We start from the raw sequence: 17,834 nt of genomic DNA on the forward strand, positions 1-17,834 counted from the left end.
TAAATATACAATATATTATTAAATATAATTTTGTATATTGTAAAATATTTATTTTAATTACTGAATGTATAATTATATATTACAATAAATAATTAAATATATATTTAATAAAATTATATTTTAAAAGCCATTGCGCTCAAAAAATATGAGGCAGATGTTCAAGTGTGATTTTGAAGAACTTTTTCATGTTGGGCCAGACCAAATACACATGATCTGAAGAGTACTAGTCTTCTACTTTAAGAAAAACCTGGAATTAGCCTGGCCCAAGCTGATTTTATACTTTAAAATGAACTGGCAACATGGAATACCGATCCATAAAGCACAATTTTTTTATGTAAAGCTGATGTTCCAGTGTGATTTTGAAGGACTTTTTAATCTTGGGCCAGAACAAATACACATGATCTGAAGAGTACTAGTCCTCTTCTTTAAGGAAAACCTGGAATTAGCCTGGCCCGAGCTGATTTTATACTTTAAAATTAACTGGCAACATGGCCTACCGATCCATAATGCACAAAAAAATTTAATATAAAGCTGATGTTCTAGTGTGATTTTGAAGGACTTTTTAATCTTGGGCCAGACCAAATACACATGATCTTAAGAGTACTAGTCTTCTACTTTAAGAAAAACCTGGAATTAGCCTGGCCCAAGCTGATTTTATACTTTAAAATTAACTGGCAACATGGCCTACCGATCCATAATGCACAAAAAAATTGAATATAAAGCTGATGTTCTAGTGTGATTTTGAAGGACTTTTTAATCTTGGGCCAGACCAAATACACATGATCTAAAGAGTACTAGTCTTCTACTTTAAGGAAAACCTGGAAATAGCTTGGCCCAAGCTGATTTTATACTTTAAAATTAACTGGCAACATGGAATACCGATCCATAAAGCACAATTTTTTTATGTAAAGCTGATGTTCCAGTGTGATTTTGAAGGACTTTTTCATCTTGGGCCAGAACAAATACACATGATCTGAAGAGTACTAGTCCTCTTCTTTAAGGAAAACCTGGAAATAGCCTGGCCCGAGCTGATTTTATACTTTAAAATTAACTGGCAACATGGAATACCGATCCATAAAGCACAATTTTTTTATGTAAAGCTGATGTTCCAGTGTGATTTTGAAGGACTTTTTCATCTTGGGCCAGAACAAATACACATGATCTGAAGAGTACTAGTCCTCTTCTTTAAGGAAAACCTGGAATTAGCCTGGCCCGAGCTGATTTTATACTTTAAAATTAACTGGCAACATGGCCTACCGATCCATAATGCACAAAAAAATTTAATATAAAGCTGATGTTCTAGTGTGATTTTGAAGGACTTTTTAATCTTGGACCGGAACAAATACACATGATCTGAAGAGAACTAGTCTTCTACTTTAAGGAAAACCTGGAAATAGCCTGGCCCAAGCTGATTTTATACTTTAAAATGAACTGGCAACATGGAATAACGATCCATAATGCACAAAGAAATTTAATATAAAGCTGATGTTCTAGTGTGATTTTGAAGGACTTTTTAATCTTGGGCCAGAACAAATACTCATGATCTAAAGAGAACTAGTCTTCTTCTTTAAGGAAAACCTGGAATTAGCCTGGCCCGAGCTGATTTTATACTTTAAAATTAACTGGCAACATAGCATACCGATCCATAATGCACAATTTTTTTTATGTAAAGCTGATGTTCCAGTGTGATTTTGAAGGACTTTTTCATCTTGGGCCAGACCAAATACACATGATCTAAAGAGTACTAGTCTTCTACTTTAGGGAAAGCCTGGAAATAGCCTGGCCCAAGCTGATTTTATACTTTAAAATGAACTGGCAACATGGAATACCGATCCATAATGCACAAAAAATTTAATATAAAGCTGATGTTCTAGTGTGATTTTGAAGGACTTTTTAATCTTGGGCCAGACCAAATACACATGATCTGAAGAGAACTAGTTTTCTACTTTAAGGAAAACCTGGAAATAGCCTGGCCCAAGCTGATTTTATACTTTAAAATTAACTGGCAACATGGAATACCGATCCATAATGCACAATTGTTTTTATGTAAAGCTGATGTTCTAGTGTGATTTTGAAGGACTTTTTCATCTTGGGCCAGACCAAATAGACATGATCTAAAGAGTACTAGTCTTCTACTTTAGGGAAAGCCTGGAATTAGCCTGGCCTAAGCTGATTTTATACTTTAAAATTAACTGGCAACATGGCATACCGATCCATAAGGCAGAAAAAAGTTTAATTTAAAGCTGATGTTCTAGTGTGATTTTCAAGGACTTTTTAATCTTGGGCCAGACCAAATACACATGAACTGAAGAGTACTAGTCCTCTTCTTTAAGGAAAACCTGGAATTAGCCTGGCCCGAGCTGATTTTATACTTTAAAATTAACTGGCAACATGGAATAACGATCCATAATGCACAAAAAAAATTAATATAAAGCTGATGTTCTAGTGTGATTTTGAAGGACTTTTTAATCTTGGGCCGGAACAAATACACATGATCTGAAGAGAACTAGTTTTCTACTTTAAGGAAAACCTGGAAATAGCCTGGCCCAAGCTGATTTTATACTTTAAAATGAACTGGCAACATGGCATACCGATCCATAAGGCAGAAAAAAGTTTAATTTAAAGCTGATGTTCTAGTGTGATTTTCAAGGACTTTTTAATCTTGGGCCAGACCAAATACACATGAACTGAAGAGTACTAGTCTTCTACTTTAAGAAAAACCTGGATTTAGCCTGGCCCAAGCTGATTTTATACTTTAAAATTAACTGGCAACATGGAATACCGATCCATAATGCACAATTGTTTTATGTAAAGCTGATGTTCCAGTGTGATTTTGAAGGACTTTTTAATCTTGGGCCAGAACAAATACACATGATCTAAAGAGTACTAGTCTTCTACTTTAAGGAAAGCCTGGAAATAGCCTGGCCCAAGCTGATTTTATACTTTACAATGAACTGGCAACATGGTATAACGAGCCATTTTGCACAAAAAAGCCACTGTTCCAGTACAAGTTTGAAGATTTTTTTAATCTTGGGCCAGAACAAATACACATGATCTGAAGAGAACTAGTCTTCTACTTTAAGGAAAACCTGGAATTAGCCTGGCCCGAGCTGATTTTAGACTTTAAAATGAATTGGCAACATGACATGAAAGCCATTTTGCACAGAAATAATGAATATAAAGCATTGATTTTGAGAATACCAGAACTCTTCATCTGATGTGTATTTGGTCTGAAAAAAAAGTCCAAAATCATACTGGAATATCAGATTTAAATAATATTTTTTTTGTGCTGCCATGTTGCCAATTAATTGTGCAGTCTAAAATCAGCTCGGGCCAGGCAAATCCCAAAATTTCCTTAAAGTAGAAGGCTAGTACTCTTCAGATCATGTGTATTTGGTCTGGCCCAAGATTAAAAAGTCCTTCAAAATCACACTAGAACATCAGCTATACATAAAAAAAAATTGTGCATTATGGATCGGTATTCCATGTTGCCAGTTCATTTTAAAGTATAAAATCAGCTTGGGCCAAGCTATTTCCAGGTTTTTCTTAAAGTAGAAGACTAGTACTCTTTAGATCATGTGTATTTGTTCTGGCCCAAGATTAAAAAGTCCTTCAAAATCACACTAGAACATCAGCTTTATATTCAATTTTTTTGTGCATTATGGATCGGTATTCCATGTTGCCAGTTAATTTTAAAGTATAAAATCAGCTCGGGCCAGGCTAAATCCAGGTTTTCCTTAAAGTAGAAGACTAGTACTCTTTAGATCATGTGCATTTGGTCTGGCCCAAGATTAAAAAGTCCTTCAAAATCACACTAGAACATCAGCTTTATATTCAATTTTTTTGTGCATTATGGATCGGTAGGCCATGTTGCCAGTTAATTTTAAAGTATAAAATCAGCTTGGGCCAGGCTAATTCCAGGCTTTCCCTAAAGTAGAAGACTAGTACTCTTTAGATCATGTGTATTTGGTCTGGCCCAATATGAAAAAGTCCTTCAAAATCACACTGGAACATCAGGTTTACATAAAAAAAATTGTGCATTATGGATCGGTAGGCCATGTTGCCAGTTAATTTTAAAGTATAAAATCAGCTTGGGCCAGGCTAATTCCAGGCTTTCCATAAAGTAGAAGACTATTACTCTTTAGATCATGTGTATTTGGTCTGGCCCAATATGAAAAAGTCCTTCAAAATCACACTGGAACATCAGCTTTACATAAAAAAATTGTGCATTATGGATCGGTATGCTATGTTGCCAGTTAATTTTAAAGTATAAAATCAGCTCGGGCCAGGCTAATTCCAGGTTTTCCTTAAAGTAGAAGACTAGTTCTCTTCAGATCATGTGTATTTGTTCTGGCCCAAGATTAAAAAGTCCTTCAAAATCACACTAGAACATCAGCTTTAAATTAAACTTTTTTCTACCTTATGGATCGGTATGCCATGTTGCCAGTTAATTTTAAAGTATAAAATCAGCTTGGGCCAGGCTAATTCCAGACTTTCCCTAAAGTAGAAGACTAGTACTCTTTAGATCATGTGTATTTGGTCTGGCCCAAGATGAAAAAGTCCTTCAAAATCACACTAGAACATCAGCTTTATATTCAATTTCTTTGTGCATTATGGATCGGTATTCCATGTTGCCAGTTCATTTTAAAGTATAAAATCAGCTTGAGCCAGGCTATTTCCAGGTTTTCCTTAAATTAGAAGACTAGTACTCTTTAGATCATGTGTATTTGGTCTGGCCCAATATGAAAAAGTCCTTCAAAATCACACTAGAACATCAGCTTTATATTCAATTTCTTTGTGCATTATGGATCGGTATTCCATGTTGCCAGTTCATTTTAAAGTATAAAATCAGCTCGTGCCAGGCTAATTCCAGGCTTTCCCTAAAGTAGAAGACTAGTACTCTTTAGATCGTGTGTATTTGGTCTGGCCCAATATGAAAAAGTCCTTCAAAATCACACTGGAACATCAGCTTTACATAAAAAAAATTGTGCATTATGGATCGGTATGCTATGTTGCCAGTTCATTTTAAAGTATAAAATCAGCTCGGGCCAGGCTAATTCCAGGTTTTCCTTAAAGTAGAAGACTAGTTCTCTTCAGATCATGTGTATTTGTTCTGGCCCAAGATTAAAAAGTCCTTCAAAATCACACTAGAACATCAGCTTTATATTCAATTTCTTTGTGCATTATGGATCGTTATTCCATGTTGCCAGTTAATTTTAAAGTATAAAATCAGCTTGGGCCAGGCTAATTCCAGGCTTTCCCTAAAGTAGAAGACTAGTACTCTTTAGATCATGTGTACTTGGTCTGGCCCAATATGAAAAAGTCCTTCAAAATCACACTAGAACATCAGCTTTATATTCAATTTCTTTGTGCATTATGGATCGGTATTCCATGTTGCCAGTTCATTTTAAAGTATAAAATCAGCTTGGGCTAGGCTATTTCCAGGTTTTCCTTAAAGTAGAAGACTAGTACTCTTTAGATCATGTGTATTTGGTCTGGCCCAAGATTAAAAAGTCCTTCAAAATCACACTAGAACATCAGCTTTATATTCAATTTTTTTGTGCATTATGGATTGGTAGGCCATGTTGCCAGTTCATTTTAAAGTATAAAATCAGCTTGGGCCAGGCTAATTCCAGGCTTTCCCTAAAGTAGAAGGCTAGTACTCTTCAGATCATGTGTATTTGGTCTGGCCCGAGATTAAAAAGTCCTTCAAAATCACACTAGAACATCAGCTTTACATAAAAAAAAATTGTGCATTATGGATTGGTATGCTATGTTGCCAGTTCATTTTAAAGTATAAAATCAGCTCGGGCCAGGCTATTTCCAGGTTTTCCTTAAAGAAGAAGACTAGTACTCTTCAGATCATGTGTATTTGGTCTGGCCCAATATGAAAAAGTCCTTCAAAATCACACTAGAACATCAGCTTTACATAAAAAAATTGTGCATTATGGATCGTTATTCCATGTTGCCAGTTAATTTTAAAGTATAAAATCCGCTCAGGCCAGGCTAATTCCAGGTTTTCCTTAAAGTAGAAGACTAGTTCTCTTCAGATCATGTGTATTTGGTCTGGCCCAATATGAAAAAGTCCTTCAAAATCACACTAGAACATCAGCTTTACATAAAAAAATTGTGCATTATGGATCGTTATTCCATGTTGCCAGTTAATTTTAAAGTATAAAATCAGCTTGGGCCAAGCTATTTCCAGGTTTTCCTTAAATTAGAAGACTAGTACTCTTTAGATCATGTGTATTTGGTCTGGCCCAAGATTAAAAAGTCCTTCAAAATCACACTAGAACATCAGCTTTACATAAAAACAATTGTGCATTATGGATCGGTAGGCCATGTTGCCAGTTAATTTTAAAGTATAAAATCAGCTCGGGCCAGGCTAATTCCAGGTTTTCCTTAAAGTAGAAGACTAGTACTCTTTAGATCATGTGTATTTGGTCTGGCCCAACATGAAAAAGTCCTTCAAAATCACACTTGAACATCTGCCTCATATTTTTTGAGCGCAATGGCTTTTTAAATATAATTTTATTAAATATATATTTAATTATTTATCGTAATATATAATTATAAATTCAGTAATTAAAATAAATATTTTACAATATACAAAATTACATTTAATACGATATTGTATATTTACATTGTTAATAAACAGATTTACTGCTTTTCTTCATTCTATCTCCTTCAGTGTTGATCTGTGAGGTGTTTAATATAAACAGCGGGTGTTTGTGAACGCTCCCTTTAGTTCACGGTGGTTCAGTGAAGCGGCAGCTGCGAATATCAAACCAACTTCAGCCGGGGAATACGAGGCTGCGAATATCGAGCCAAACGAATCTGGAGCTGCGAATATCAAACCAACTTCAGCCTCGTAGGCAGGTGTTTCCCAAAAGCGTTGTTGGGACTATGGAGGTAACCACGTTAGTAACTTACATAGTGAGAACCTTAGTTAAGCTACTCAGGTGTTTCCCAGAACCGTAGTTCCAGCGAATGTTCGCAACTACCGTGATTCACCTGCGTCGTTCCAACTACAGCTCTAGACCTGTCGTTAGGAGCTTAGTTCCTGATGATTTGTGCAGACGATGGACGGATTCAGAAAGTTGATGAATCACATTAATATTGCTGCACGAGGATTTAAGATGTCAAGGGTTTTGAACATGTAACTAATTATTTTAAATGTAATAAAATATATATTTTTCAGTGCTCTTTAGCTAAAATGTGTTTTACAGTCTTGGAAAGATGTATGTCAATTATTCAAGCAAGCATCTCTTGATTAAAGAGAACTTGAGCTGTCAACATTTATGAATTAGTGTATTTTTTTAAAGCACTGTGCTATATGCACTCTCTGAAAAAGGGTACCAAACTGTCACTGGGGTGATACTCTAAAATGGCTTTAACGTAAACACCTGTACCTTAAGGACCTTTGAGGGTATATTTGCATTGTTTGTACCCAGTGAAACAAATGTATCCATAGAATAGGCAAGAATGTGTCTTTTAATAATATATTCATAACAAGAAAAAACAAAGTAAAATGTGTCTTAAAACAAGAGTGAAAATTATAGAGACATGTAATAAGCAGGTGTTTTGAATTACCGAATTACTCCTCTGGAGGTAACAGGACTCATTCAGAATGGAGATATATATTTTTATATTTATTTTTAAAATATTGTAATAGCAAATATGTGTGATTTTTGAAAGTAACACTGTCATTAATTAATTAATAATTAATTCATAGCAATTATTGTGTAGATTTTGCTTACATTTTATTGTTCTTCTATTAGTAGTACTGTTGTCAATTCATGTTGTGGTGATGATTATGATATAAATAGCCTAAATAATACATTAGTAACATATTTTTGGCATAATATTTTAAAGATTGTGAGTTTCCTGCTGGGAAAGTCTGGCCGAACACGTCCGGAAACACCTTAGTTAAGACCACGGTGGTTCAAACAACATAGTTCAGACTTCTGTGGTTCCAACAAAGTACGATGGTTTGGGGAAACGGTCGTACTTCAGATGTTAGTTAGTTTAACGATGCATCCTACCATGTTAGTTCAATGCTAGGCTCCGTTGTTGTACGGGAAACGCACCCCTGATCTGTACTACGAATGCATAGGAAAAGTAAACAGTGTTAAACAGCCTTAATTAGACAAAAAAAAAGTGCAATTTGAGGGTTTTTTTTAGGCAGAAAAGGCAGAACACTAGAGGCTACTGTTTATCTCTTTATCAGAATTATATCAATCGACCAAATTTTAAAAAATATTATGAACTGATTATAATCTTACTGGATACCTTAAAGGATACTGGAGCATTATTGATTATGATCTGGCTCTCAGTGTTAAAAAAAGGTAGGGTGTGTTTCTTTGTATCTGTCTGTCTGTCTGTAGGTCAGTGGTGAGGTCCTGCAGATCTCTTCTCTGTGTTCTGCTTTTACAGATCATCACACCTGGTAAGTATGTGGAGTGTTTGGTTTTCTAGAATATCATGCATTTTTCCTGTATGTTTAGTGTTGTGTTGGGATCCAGATGTTCAAACACAGGTTATTCAGTAAAACAGCAGCATCCAGATGAAGCTACAATTATCACTCACTCACTCATCATCAACCGCATCGCATGAAGCTATAATAATCAACTAGACATGGAGAGGGGAAAATACTGACTGCAATTCTGAACACTGTCAGAAAAAAGGTACAACAGTATTTATAATGTCAAACTGTGTCCTGTTAAAATAGTTAAAAACAACTGCTAAGGAATATAATACAAATATCTCCCTTCACTAACAGTTCTGAGGACACAACTTTAAGTATATGTTATTTTTAATCTACGGTGGTCCAAAGATCAGACAAGCAAGAACACATAATCTAGGCTGTTTCTGGACCAGCATTTATGAAGATGAGGAGTTTATCTCAGACACACTGGTAGGTTAGTCTGTGGTTGGACACAATATTTAATCTCTTATATTGTGTTTGGGTGGTCCCTGCCAGGAATTCATTTCTTCTAGAATATCATCTCTGGTTGCAACTGATGAGATGAGGGTCTAGCTGAAATCAAAGTCAGATCAGAAAAGGTGGAGTTGAGTTAAAATAAATAACCCAAATAAAAAGTACAGCAATATTATCTTCCCTCAGTGAGTCAGTGATGTTAACAGGTAATATATATAAAAAAATGCTAACGCTGTATTTGCTATTTGGGAAACTCGAATATCCCCTTTTTTATCCTTTTGTTGCATTTGGCTTCTTGTTTTATTGATTTGGCTAGATTAAACCCTGTTTTAGAGTTTTAAAAGTTATAAACAGGAGACTGCTTTTCTCCTTTAGCTATAAGTTAGTGTGACATAGCATTGAGCTGGCTGTGTGCTGAATTAGCGTTAGCCAAGTTAGCGTTATTTGAGCTAAAGTAGCTGATTACCGTTAGCTGATCTGGGCTAAAGAAGCCAGTCAGCGTTTAACTGGCCTGGGATAAAGTAGCCAGATAGCATTAGCTGAGCTGAACTAAAGTAGCTGTTTAGCATTAGCTGAGCTGAGCTAAAGTACTCGGTTAGCATTAGCTAGCAAAGAGGCTATTATGGAGAAAAACTGTGTTTAAAACAGAAGCTACACTGCTGATTAATGAAGCCAGTCAGATGTGATGTTTTGTTTGTTTTGATGATGTGATGCTTTTCTTAAACCTGCGGTGAAGAGTTTTACAAAATGATCATCCTGCTTCTCTCTGTCCAATGAGCTAGAAGAGATATCTCACCAAGAGGTACACTACCCAATAGAGTGTCTGAGGAGTAACTGCATACTGCAAGTTTTGCCATAATCCAGCGTGTATTACGAGCATATTTAAAGATTTAGTTTGTTAAGTTTGTTATTTTGTTTCTATTTTCAGGATCTGAATCAGAGTTCACTACAGTGAAGGTGAAGCTCTATGACACTGCTGTTCTGCCCTGCTCTGAGAGATGTTCTGGGCTGGCCAGATGGACCGTCTCACACCTACGCTCTGATATTCTGGCTGAGTGTGATCAGACTTCCTGCAGATCAGTGAAGGAGGGATATCACATGATCCATGATCAATACCTGAAGGGGAATCTCTCTCTGATCATCAGTAAAGCTGATTACAGTAAGAGGGACTGGTACACCTGTGAGTGTAATCGTAGAGACTTCTGTGATGTTCGTCTTCAGATTGACGGTGAGTGTGAACACTGCTGGAAGAAGCTCAGAGATGTAGATTTAGATGTTGTGATGTTCTGTCTGGTTTAACGCCGGTTCTGCTGGTTTTACCCTCAGCTGTAACCTCTAATGTTGAGATAAAGCCTGGAGAATCTCTACTGCTGCAGCTGAAGATATCAGATCCAGTGGAGGTGATCTATAACAGAACAGGATCAGCTGCTGGATCCAGTGATCAGATCTGTACAGTGGATAAAGGATCACTGCAGTGTAAACCTGAATATAATGAGAGAACATCCCTCACATCTGCTGTAGAGCTGAGAGATATGAAGCTGTCTGATAGTGGAGTTTACACCGTCAGGGACATCCGGAATGAAGAGGATATTCTCATCTACACCGTCACTGTTACAGGTATGGGATTATTGCTTTTCTTAAAGAGATGGAACTGGATTAAATGAATGGAGATCTGTTTTTTTTTTTCATGCTGTGGTTGAATAAAGAGAATTTAGAACATGGAAGTGACTGAACCATGGACCTCACACACTGCTGTTCATTTACAAAAGAACATCCAGCAGAACCAATTACAAAACCCCTAAACTTTAAAGTAAAAGTATTTATACCTCTTGAACTTTTTCTACATTTTGTCACCTTACAACCACAAACTTATTAAACTTCAGCTGTTTTATGAAGAAGAATGGGCTAAAAATCTCAGTCTCTAGATGATTAAACTGGAAGAAACAAACCCCAAAAGACTTGCAGCTGTAATTGCAATGAAAGGTGGATCTACTAAGTATTGATATAGTATTGATATATTGATATAGTATTGAATACTTTTGCACATGACACTTTTCAAACTTTTAACAAAATTTTTTAAAACATTGTTATTTTCAGTATTATTTTCGTTCCACTTCACAGTCATGTGCTACTTGGTGTTGGTCTGTTGGTCACTTAAAATATATTTAAGTTTGTGGTTGTAAGGCCACTGTAATTACTGTATACTAGTGAAGTGTTTCTTGGCTAATTTGTAAAAAATCTTCCCCCAGGATTCACAGAAGATTAGATCAGTTTGGTGATCCAGGAGGCTAAAGCTAGAGAAGCTAAAAGCTAATCTGAGCTAGTGAAGGTGCTGTTGAGAGAAGGCCAGTTATGTAAGGAAACACCTCGAGGAAAGCTCTGTAGGTATGATCTGAATTATAAATCTTAACTGATTAGGACATCTCCATATCTCTCACCGGTTATAGTACTAAATCAAACTAAACTGAATAAAAAACATTCAATAAAAAATACTTAAAAAGTCATGCTTACACATTTAGGATGAACCAGTGTGTTAAATGTGGCTGAAAACAGTGAAAACACTCATAACATGGTTCACTTAACTGTGTGCTTTCAGATGTGAAGCTTTATTATCTAAGCGTGAGTGATCTGGGCCGTGACTGTGTGAAATTGTGGGTCTGTGTTGTGATGCTTATGCTGCTAGTTATCCGGCTACAGGCCTAAACATGACAGAACCGGTCATATTTCACTGTTTGTTCACTCTAATGTTCGTGTTGGGAGCACAGAAGTTTAACTGTGAAGGCCTCAATAGTTTGTTATAGAACACCAGTGAACAAACAGCATCATGAAGACCAAAAAGGAAATCAGCAGACAGCTCAGAGATAAAGTTAATGTGGAGAAAAGGTTTAAACCAGGGTTAGGTTATAAAAACACATCTCCCAAGCTTTGATCATCCCAAGCAGCTCTGTTCCATCAGTCCATCATATAAAAACCAATGGACCTTAAAAAGTTATTCTACAACTGTTTCTACAAACCTACCAAGACACGGCCATGATCCACTCAAACTGACAGATCCAGCAAGATCTAACAAGAGACCCACGATCACTCTGGAGGAGCTGCAGAGATCCACAGCTCAGGTGGATCTGGAAAGTCATTTTTATGTTGAGGTGGTATCTAACCATCCAGAGTGCAGAGAACTCAGGGTGACCAGGATTCAAACCAAAGAACAAAAAAAAATGCTCTGGTGATCTGATATAACGCTGATTTAGTCCTGTGGAGGAGTGGGCGAGGAAGAACGACAGGATTTCAGCCCTTGCTCATGAATATTTATACATGCAAACGTATCGCCTCTGATTGGCTAAAAGCACTGCGATGCCCGTCCACTGCTCTGCAGTGAGTCTAGCTGGGCGGGGCCATGAATACTAATTGAGGGGTTGATGTAGACACGGTGCTTTTCCTGTTCAACTCGTTTTTCTGAATATTTTCTTTTACTAGCTGCTGCAGACAATGAGGAAGAGTTTCATGTGCAGCATCATAAACAACCCAGAGAGGAAGGACACATTTAGGGCGTTTTCACACCAGCACTATTTGGTCTGATTAAAACGAACTCTGGTCCGTTTGTAACTTTAGTGCAGTTCGATTGAACAGGTGTGAAAACAGTAATCGCACTCGGGTGCGGATCAAAAGAACCGGACCGAGACCAACTAGAGGAGGTACCAAACGAACTCTGGAGCGGTTCTCTTTGGTGAGAACGTGATCCGGTCTCGATCCGACCCAGCTATTAAATATAGTCCATTTATTTGAGCTAATCGGCTGATAAGACACAGTCTACACTGATATATTAGTCAGATAACGCTAATTACCACAGCTAAGAACAAACGCTGTGTCCATGCGCGCGCCGTCTGCGCTGCATTCACAGCTCACAGCCGCGTGACTCTGTTTATTATGTTTACATCTGCGCAGCACATATGTTTAAAAGCGCAACGTTTCAGCGTTCAGTGTAAAACACTATGCGCTGGAACACAGAATCTTCTCGCTATATTTACTTTTTTTGTATATGTACTTCCACGCCAGACCACGCTCTGACCAATCACAGGACACAGCCTGTGTGAAACCAGACCAAACAGAGGGAGAAAACGCTCCAAGTAAACGAACTCATCAACTGATTCGGACCAGAGAAACCAACTACAGGTGTGAAAACGCTCTTAAACTCTGTCTGTCCTCTGTCCTGTTTATTTGTCATGGTATTGAATCAGTCGTGAAAAACTGCTGATCAGAGCTCCTGAACTGTGTTGTGTGTGTGTGTGTGTGTGTGTTGGTGTTTCAGAACTGCAGCAGAGCCGGATCTGTAATGAGAGATATAAGGACGGGTACGGTGCTGGGCGTGAGGACGGGTACGGTGCTGGATATCAGAAGGGTCTGGGGGTCGGAGGAGTGATTTTTGTGATTATAGGGCTGGCTGTTGGAGTCATTCTGGGAATGTTGGTTGTGCCACGAGTTCTCCATCTGATCAGAACTAGAGAACAGACTGAACAACCGGTGGACATGGGAGCAGCTGATGCCCTCAATCAAGACAGTCCCACCTAGAGCCCTGAAGAGTCATCAGCTCCTGCGGGTTCATCTTCACTGAAAGCTGCTGGTGCACATGATCGTTAATTCAGCAGCAGATTTAACGGGAAATGCAGGTCCTGTGCCTTCTAAATGACTCTCACTCATACCTCTCTAACCTGCTCACATCTACTGCATTCTGTTTCACACCACAGATCCGACCGTCTGTTCTACTGAACCACGAGCTTTTATTCCCATTCAGTTACAGCGTTAATACAGGATTGAGGAACAGCAGAGACTAGCTCGTTTCACACATGCACTCAGATCCAGACTTTATACAGAATTGTGCTTTTACACATACAGCATACGATACTGCAAATAGACACTAGACAACTTTTATGATCTGAATGAAGCTATTGTCTGATTGGAGAAGTAGAGAAATTAGTAATATAATATTCACATGCAAACGTCCGACATGTTAAACGTCTGTATTCAATCAGAAATTGGACATTGGACAATGTTACATCTCTACACACATTTAAATCAAGTAGATCAAGAAATTATTTATTAAGCCCTATCTGGACAGGATTTTTTTCTCAGGGGGTTCTGGGTAATTTTTTCTCTTTTATGTTTTTTTTTATCCTCTGTAATTTTATTCCCGTCCAGAACGATCATGTACGTGTTTTTTTCTCAGGCGTCCTCTGAGAAAATTACAGGCTGAATTATCTACTGTTTTTCTCTGAACTCTGTGCTCCTCCGGTAATTTTAGTCCCGTCCGGACGCACATCTCTGAGTTTTGTCTCCTCGCATTTAATAAAATAGATATTTGTCCTCTGCCGCGCACCGTGATTACACTTTGGACGCTCCACGGTTTCCACAGAGATTCACGTAAAAACACAACAGCGAGTGGAAATGGAGGAGCTACTGAACGCTCTGATGTCATGTGACAGACGCCCCCCTGAGAAACTAAACCCGTCCAGAAACAGACCTTAATTCTCTGAACTCTCAGGTTTCCCAGACTGGGATTAAGTCTAGTCTCGGACTACACAGCATTCTGTATTCTGATTTCTTATTTAAAGATACATATAGTTCATCACTATGCTTAATTTCTTTTAAATCACTTTAAAAAAGAGGCTCAAAACACAAACTTACATTTCCCAACTGTAGGGGGAGTCTATGCGCCAATTCTAACTAATGCTGCTTTAAATCGGTGCCAGATATTTTTTTTATGGTAGCAACAAATAATGCATTAAACATCCTTCTTGCTGTGGTTACTTTTACACTAAATAACACTTTGCTAAGTGCGGACCACGCCTAAAGAAGTAGAGAAAGAAGAAGGAAAAAGGGGAGGGAACTCAGGGAAATTTGGGCTGGAGTTCTGAACTGCGTGCTTGAAGAAGCGTGCAGTTATATCCCCAAAATTGGAGCTTGTGTGGAAGCTAGTTTGGAATGAGCCTGTCTCAAACCGTCTGGTTGGGAACGGATGTATAGGTTATAAGCTTGGGAAGACCACCGGCCGGGGAGCTTGATCGTGTGCTCGGAGATTCCTTGTCTGGATGCGTTGGATGCTGCACGATGTAAACTGAGTGGGCGGAGAATTGATCTGGTGAGTAACTACTGGGAGAAAGGATGCGACGGAGATGTGTTGGAACCAGTGCTTTGAGATTATACTACTAGATTCCGTTGTGAACAGAGGATCTAAAGGTGAGGCATTTTTTAAGCCCATGTTAGGTTTTTGCCTCTACCTGCACTATTTTGTTTATTGCTATTTGCAGTTTGTGTTTATTGTTTTTATTGGTGCAAAAAAATAAATAAATAAATAAATAAATAAATAAATAAATGCTTGTTGAAAGAGGCGGAGATTAAGTGGTGGACGAGTGGTTCGTACGGGCTGAGGGGTGAGTCAAGTTTGAATAGATAGAGGATCGTGGTTTTTGCCAATTTGGTCCGTTTGCTTCATTCTTGAAGGTAAGGGTATCTGAGTCAAGGATGATGAGATCTGAAATTAGGGGCTGAGAAGGAGTTGTGGGAGATTTTAAGGGAAGTAAATTGAGCATCTGAGGAATCTAAGTAGAAGGACGGCTGAAAGGATGGTTTGTTGAGCTTGGAAGATCAGTTCGTTTACACGGGGGTTAGGTGAAGTGTAGTTTGTGAAAATGAAGGTACCGAGGTTGGGTTGCATTTGCATGCGGAGCCAAGGATCTGAATTTCTGTAACTGAAAACGAAAAAGAATAGAATTAAATTCTATCAGCGATAGAATTAAATGGACCTGAGGTGTGAACAGCTTTAGTGGTGAACTGATGCTTAATGGAGTGCCAAGTGAGACGACGATGATCCCAAGAAACTCGAGATATGTGGAGGGACCAACGGAGTTCTCCGACGGCGGGGCACGGAGGCGAGTGAAAGCGCTGGTCATGGCTTCAAGACCCATTGAGAGGGGCGAGGAAGGAGGACCGATGACGAAGTTACCCAGGAGGTGGAGCACGAACTGGGGCCCGTGTTAAGCAAATCCAGCAGAGCGCCTTAGCAAAGGAGTCGAAGCTTGGGGTTACTTTGCACCCGAAAGCAAGGTGAACTGAAAAACTGACTCTGAAAAGGCGCCAGGAGTCAGGATGGAGAGGGAGGATTTTGAAAGCCGAAACCACGTCAGCCTTAGACAGCCAGGCCCATCGCGGGATGGGGAGCTTCGTCCCGCAAACACACGTCAATGAAGTTCCAGATCCGGGGCGTCTTGGAATGTAGCAGGGTTCCAGTGTTGGAGATGAACCGCAGCTGAGAGGGGGCGGCGCTGTAGATGGAGAATGAAGGTCATGAAGCTCCAGCAAGGAGTTGAGCGGGTGCTGCAGCCCGGTGAGAAACGGCGAGAGAGGAGGCGGGGAGAGAATTGACGGAGTAAAGGAAGGAGAAAGGCTGGCTGGAAGGGACGGGTTGGAGAATAGTGTTGCCAACTGCTCTGTAAGGAAAGTAGCCATTGGCTGCAATTTGTGATTAAAACCCCTTAAATGTTAGAAATGTTACAAATGAACTCTAACAAATGGACTACGTCTGTTGCTTTTATAAATAGGCAGAGACTTCTGAAAATAACTCCATTTTAACGTAAATTACATGATTAAGTTTTTTTTTTTTTTTTTGACAGTCAGTGGCGGCTTTAGGTATGCGCAGTTCGTTGCAGCGTGTTTGAAGAGCGGTGTGAGTGTGTGGTCTGACTGAGACTGCGCTGAGAGTGTCGTGGGCAGGGCTCGCGGCAGCACCTGCTGCTCGCTGAGGAGAAACTGAAGAGCATGTGTGTTCATTTAAACTCTCAATAACAAACAAAAACTAAGTTGGCAAGTTGGCAACACTGTTGGAGAACAGCAGGAGGAACGCAGAAATGGAGAAGGAGGATGACTGAGAGAGGGGGTTTGAACGACTGAGGGGAAGAGGGAAACAAGAGAGACGAGAGAAACGAGGCGCTGAGGCGAAGTTGGTGCCGCGCCAGGGGTGCGAGAGCTGCAGCAGCGGCGAGGGGGTTTGGACGACTGAGGGAGGGGGTTTGGACGACTGAGGGAGGGGGAGTTGGACGACAGAGGGAGGGGGAGTTGGACGACAGAGGGAGGGGGAGTTGGACGACAGAGGGAGGGGGAGTTGGACGACTGAGGGGAAGAGAGAGGAGAGAGACGAGGCGCTGAGGCGAAGTTGGTGTCGCGCCAGGGGTGCGAAAGCTGCAGCGGCTGCGAGTTGAGCGGGTGACGTCATCAGGCCGCGACGCCGGTGCGGCTCATGTGCGCTGTTCAGAGGTTCAGTGAAAAGTTCCGGTTTTGGAGCAGAGCGGGGGAAAGGGACGCCGCTGCAGCTTAACAACAGTCCAATCGGACATGCGAGGAGGCTGGGACTTACTAGGAGAGAGGGGCCCAGGGCCGGCGAGGCCGGCCGAGGAAGACGGGCGTCCGGAGCGGCGAGCCCGCGCAGGAGGAGTAGGGGAAGGGGGAGAAGAGCGGCGGGAGTGCCGAGATCCGGGGGTGCACTGGTGAGGACGACCGACCCGGGAGGAAGAATAAGCAGTAGCCGGAGTAGAACCAGGAGTAGCCGGAATGGAGATTACGGAATTCAGACGACGAGCCAGGCGAGGTGGAGCAGGAGTGGAGACAGGCTGGCTAGGAGGGAAGAGGTCCTCGTCGGAGGCGGTGAGTTAAAGGTCCATGACGGAGAACAAGCTAATGCTAGCAGGCGGGTGCGGCAGATTCGACTGATGCGAACTTTCGTCACGAGAGATAGTTAGTTAGGGGAGGTATTTATAGGACGGTTGATTGATACGGGGTGGAGTTAGAACGTAGAGTTCGGGCGTGGTCCTTCTCCCAAACTTTTGTTATTACATAACATCATTTA

The 17,834-nt window shown here is 39.9% G+C and overlaps 1 protein-coding gene across 5 annotated transcripts in view; it reads left to right on the forward strand.

Moving 5' to 3' along the window:
* The first annotated feature begins 8,014 nt into the window (after positions 1-8,014).
* The window catches only part of LOC107197403 (uncharacterized), a 63,715-nt gene continuing 53,895 nt past the window's right edge, over positions 8,015-17,834 (forward strand). The window contains exons 1-4 of one of the 5 annotated variants that reach the window (XM_049470500.1): positions 8,156-8,449; positions 9,870-10,169; positions 10,268-10,558; positions 13,248-13,919. In XM_049470500.1, coding sequence (XP_049326457.1) covers positions 10,040-10,169; positions 10,268-10,558; positions 13,248-13,507 — 681 coding nt within the window. In that variant the 5' untranslated portion in view covers positions 8,156-8,449; positions 9,870-10,039 and the 3' untranslated portion in view covers positions 13,508-13,919. Of the gene's footprint in view, positions 8,122-8,153; positions 10,170-10,267; positions 10,559-13,247; positions 13,920-17,834 lie in introns of those variants that run through there. The other 4 variants (XM_049470496.1, XM_049470497.1, XM_049470498.1 and 1 more) reach the window with 4 other exon arrangements.

The sequence above is a fragment of the Astyanax mexicanus genome, chromosome 22 (assembly GCF_023375975.1).
Source record: "Astyanax mexicanus isolate ESR-SI-001 chromosome 22, AstMex3_surface, whole genome shotgun sequence".
NCBI classification, from domain to species: Eukaryota; Metazoa; Chordata; class Actinopteri; order Characiformes; family Acestrorhamphidae; genus Astyanax; species Astyanax mexicanus.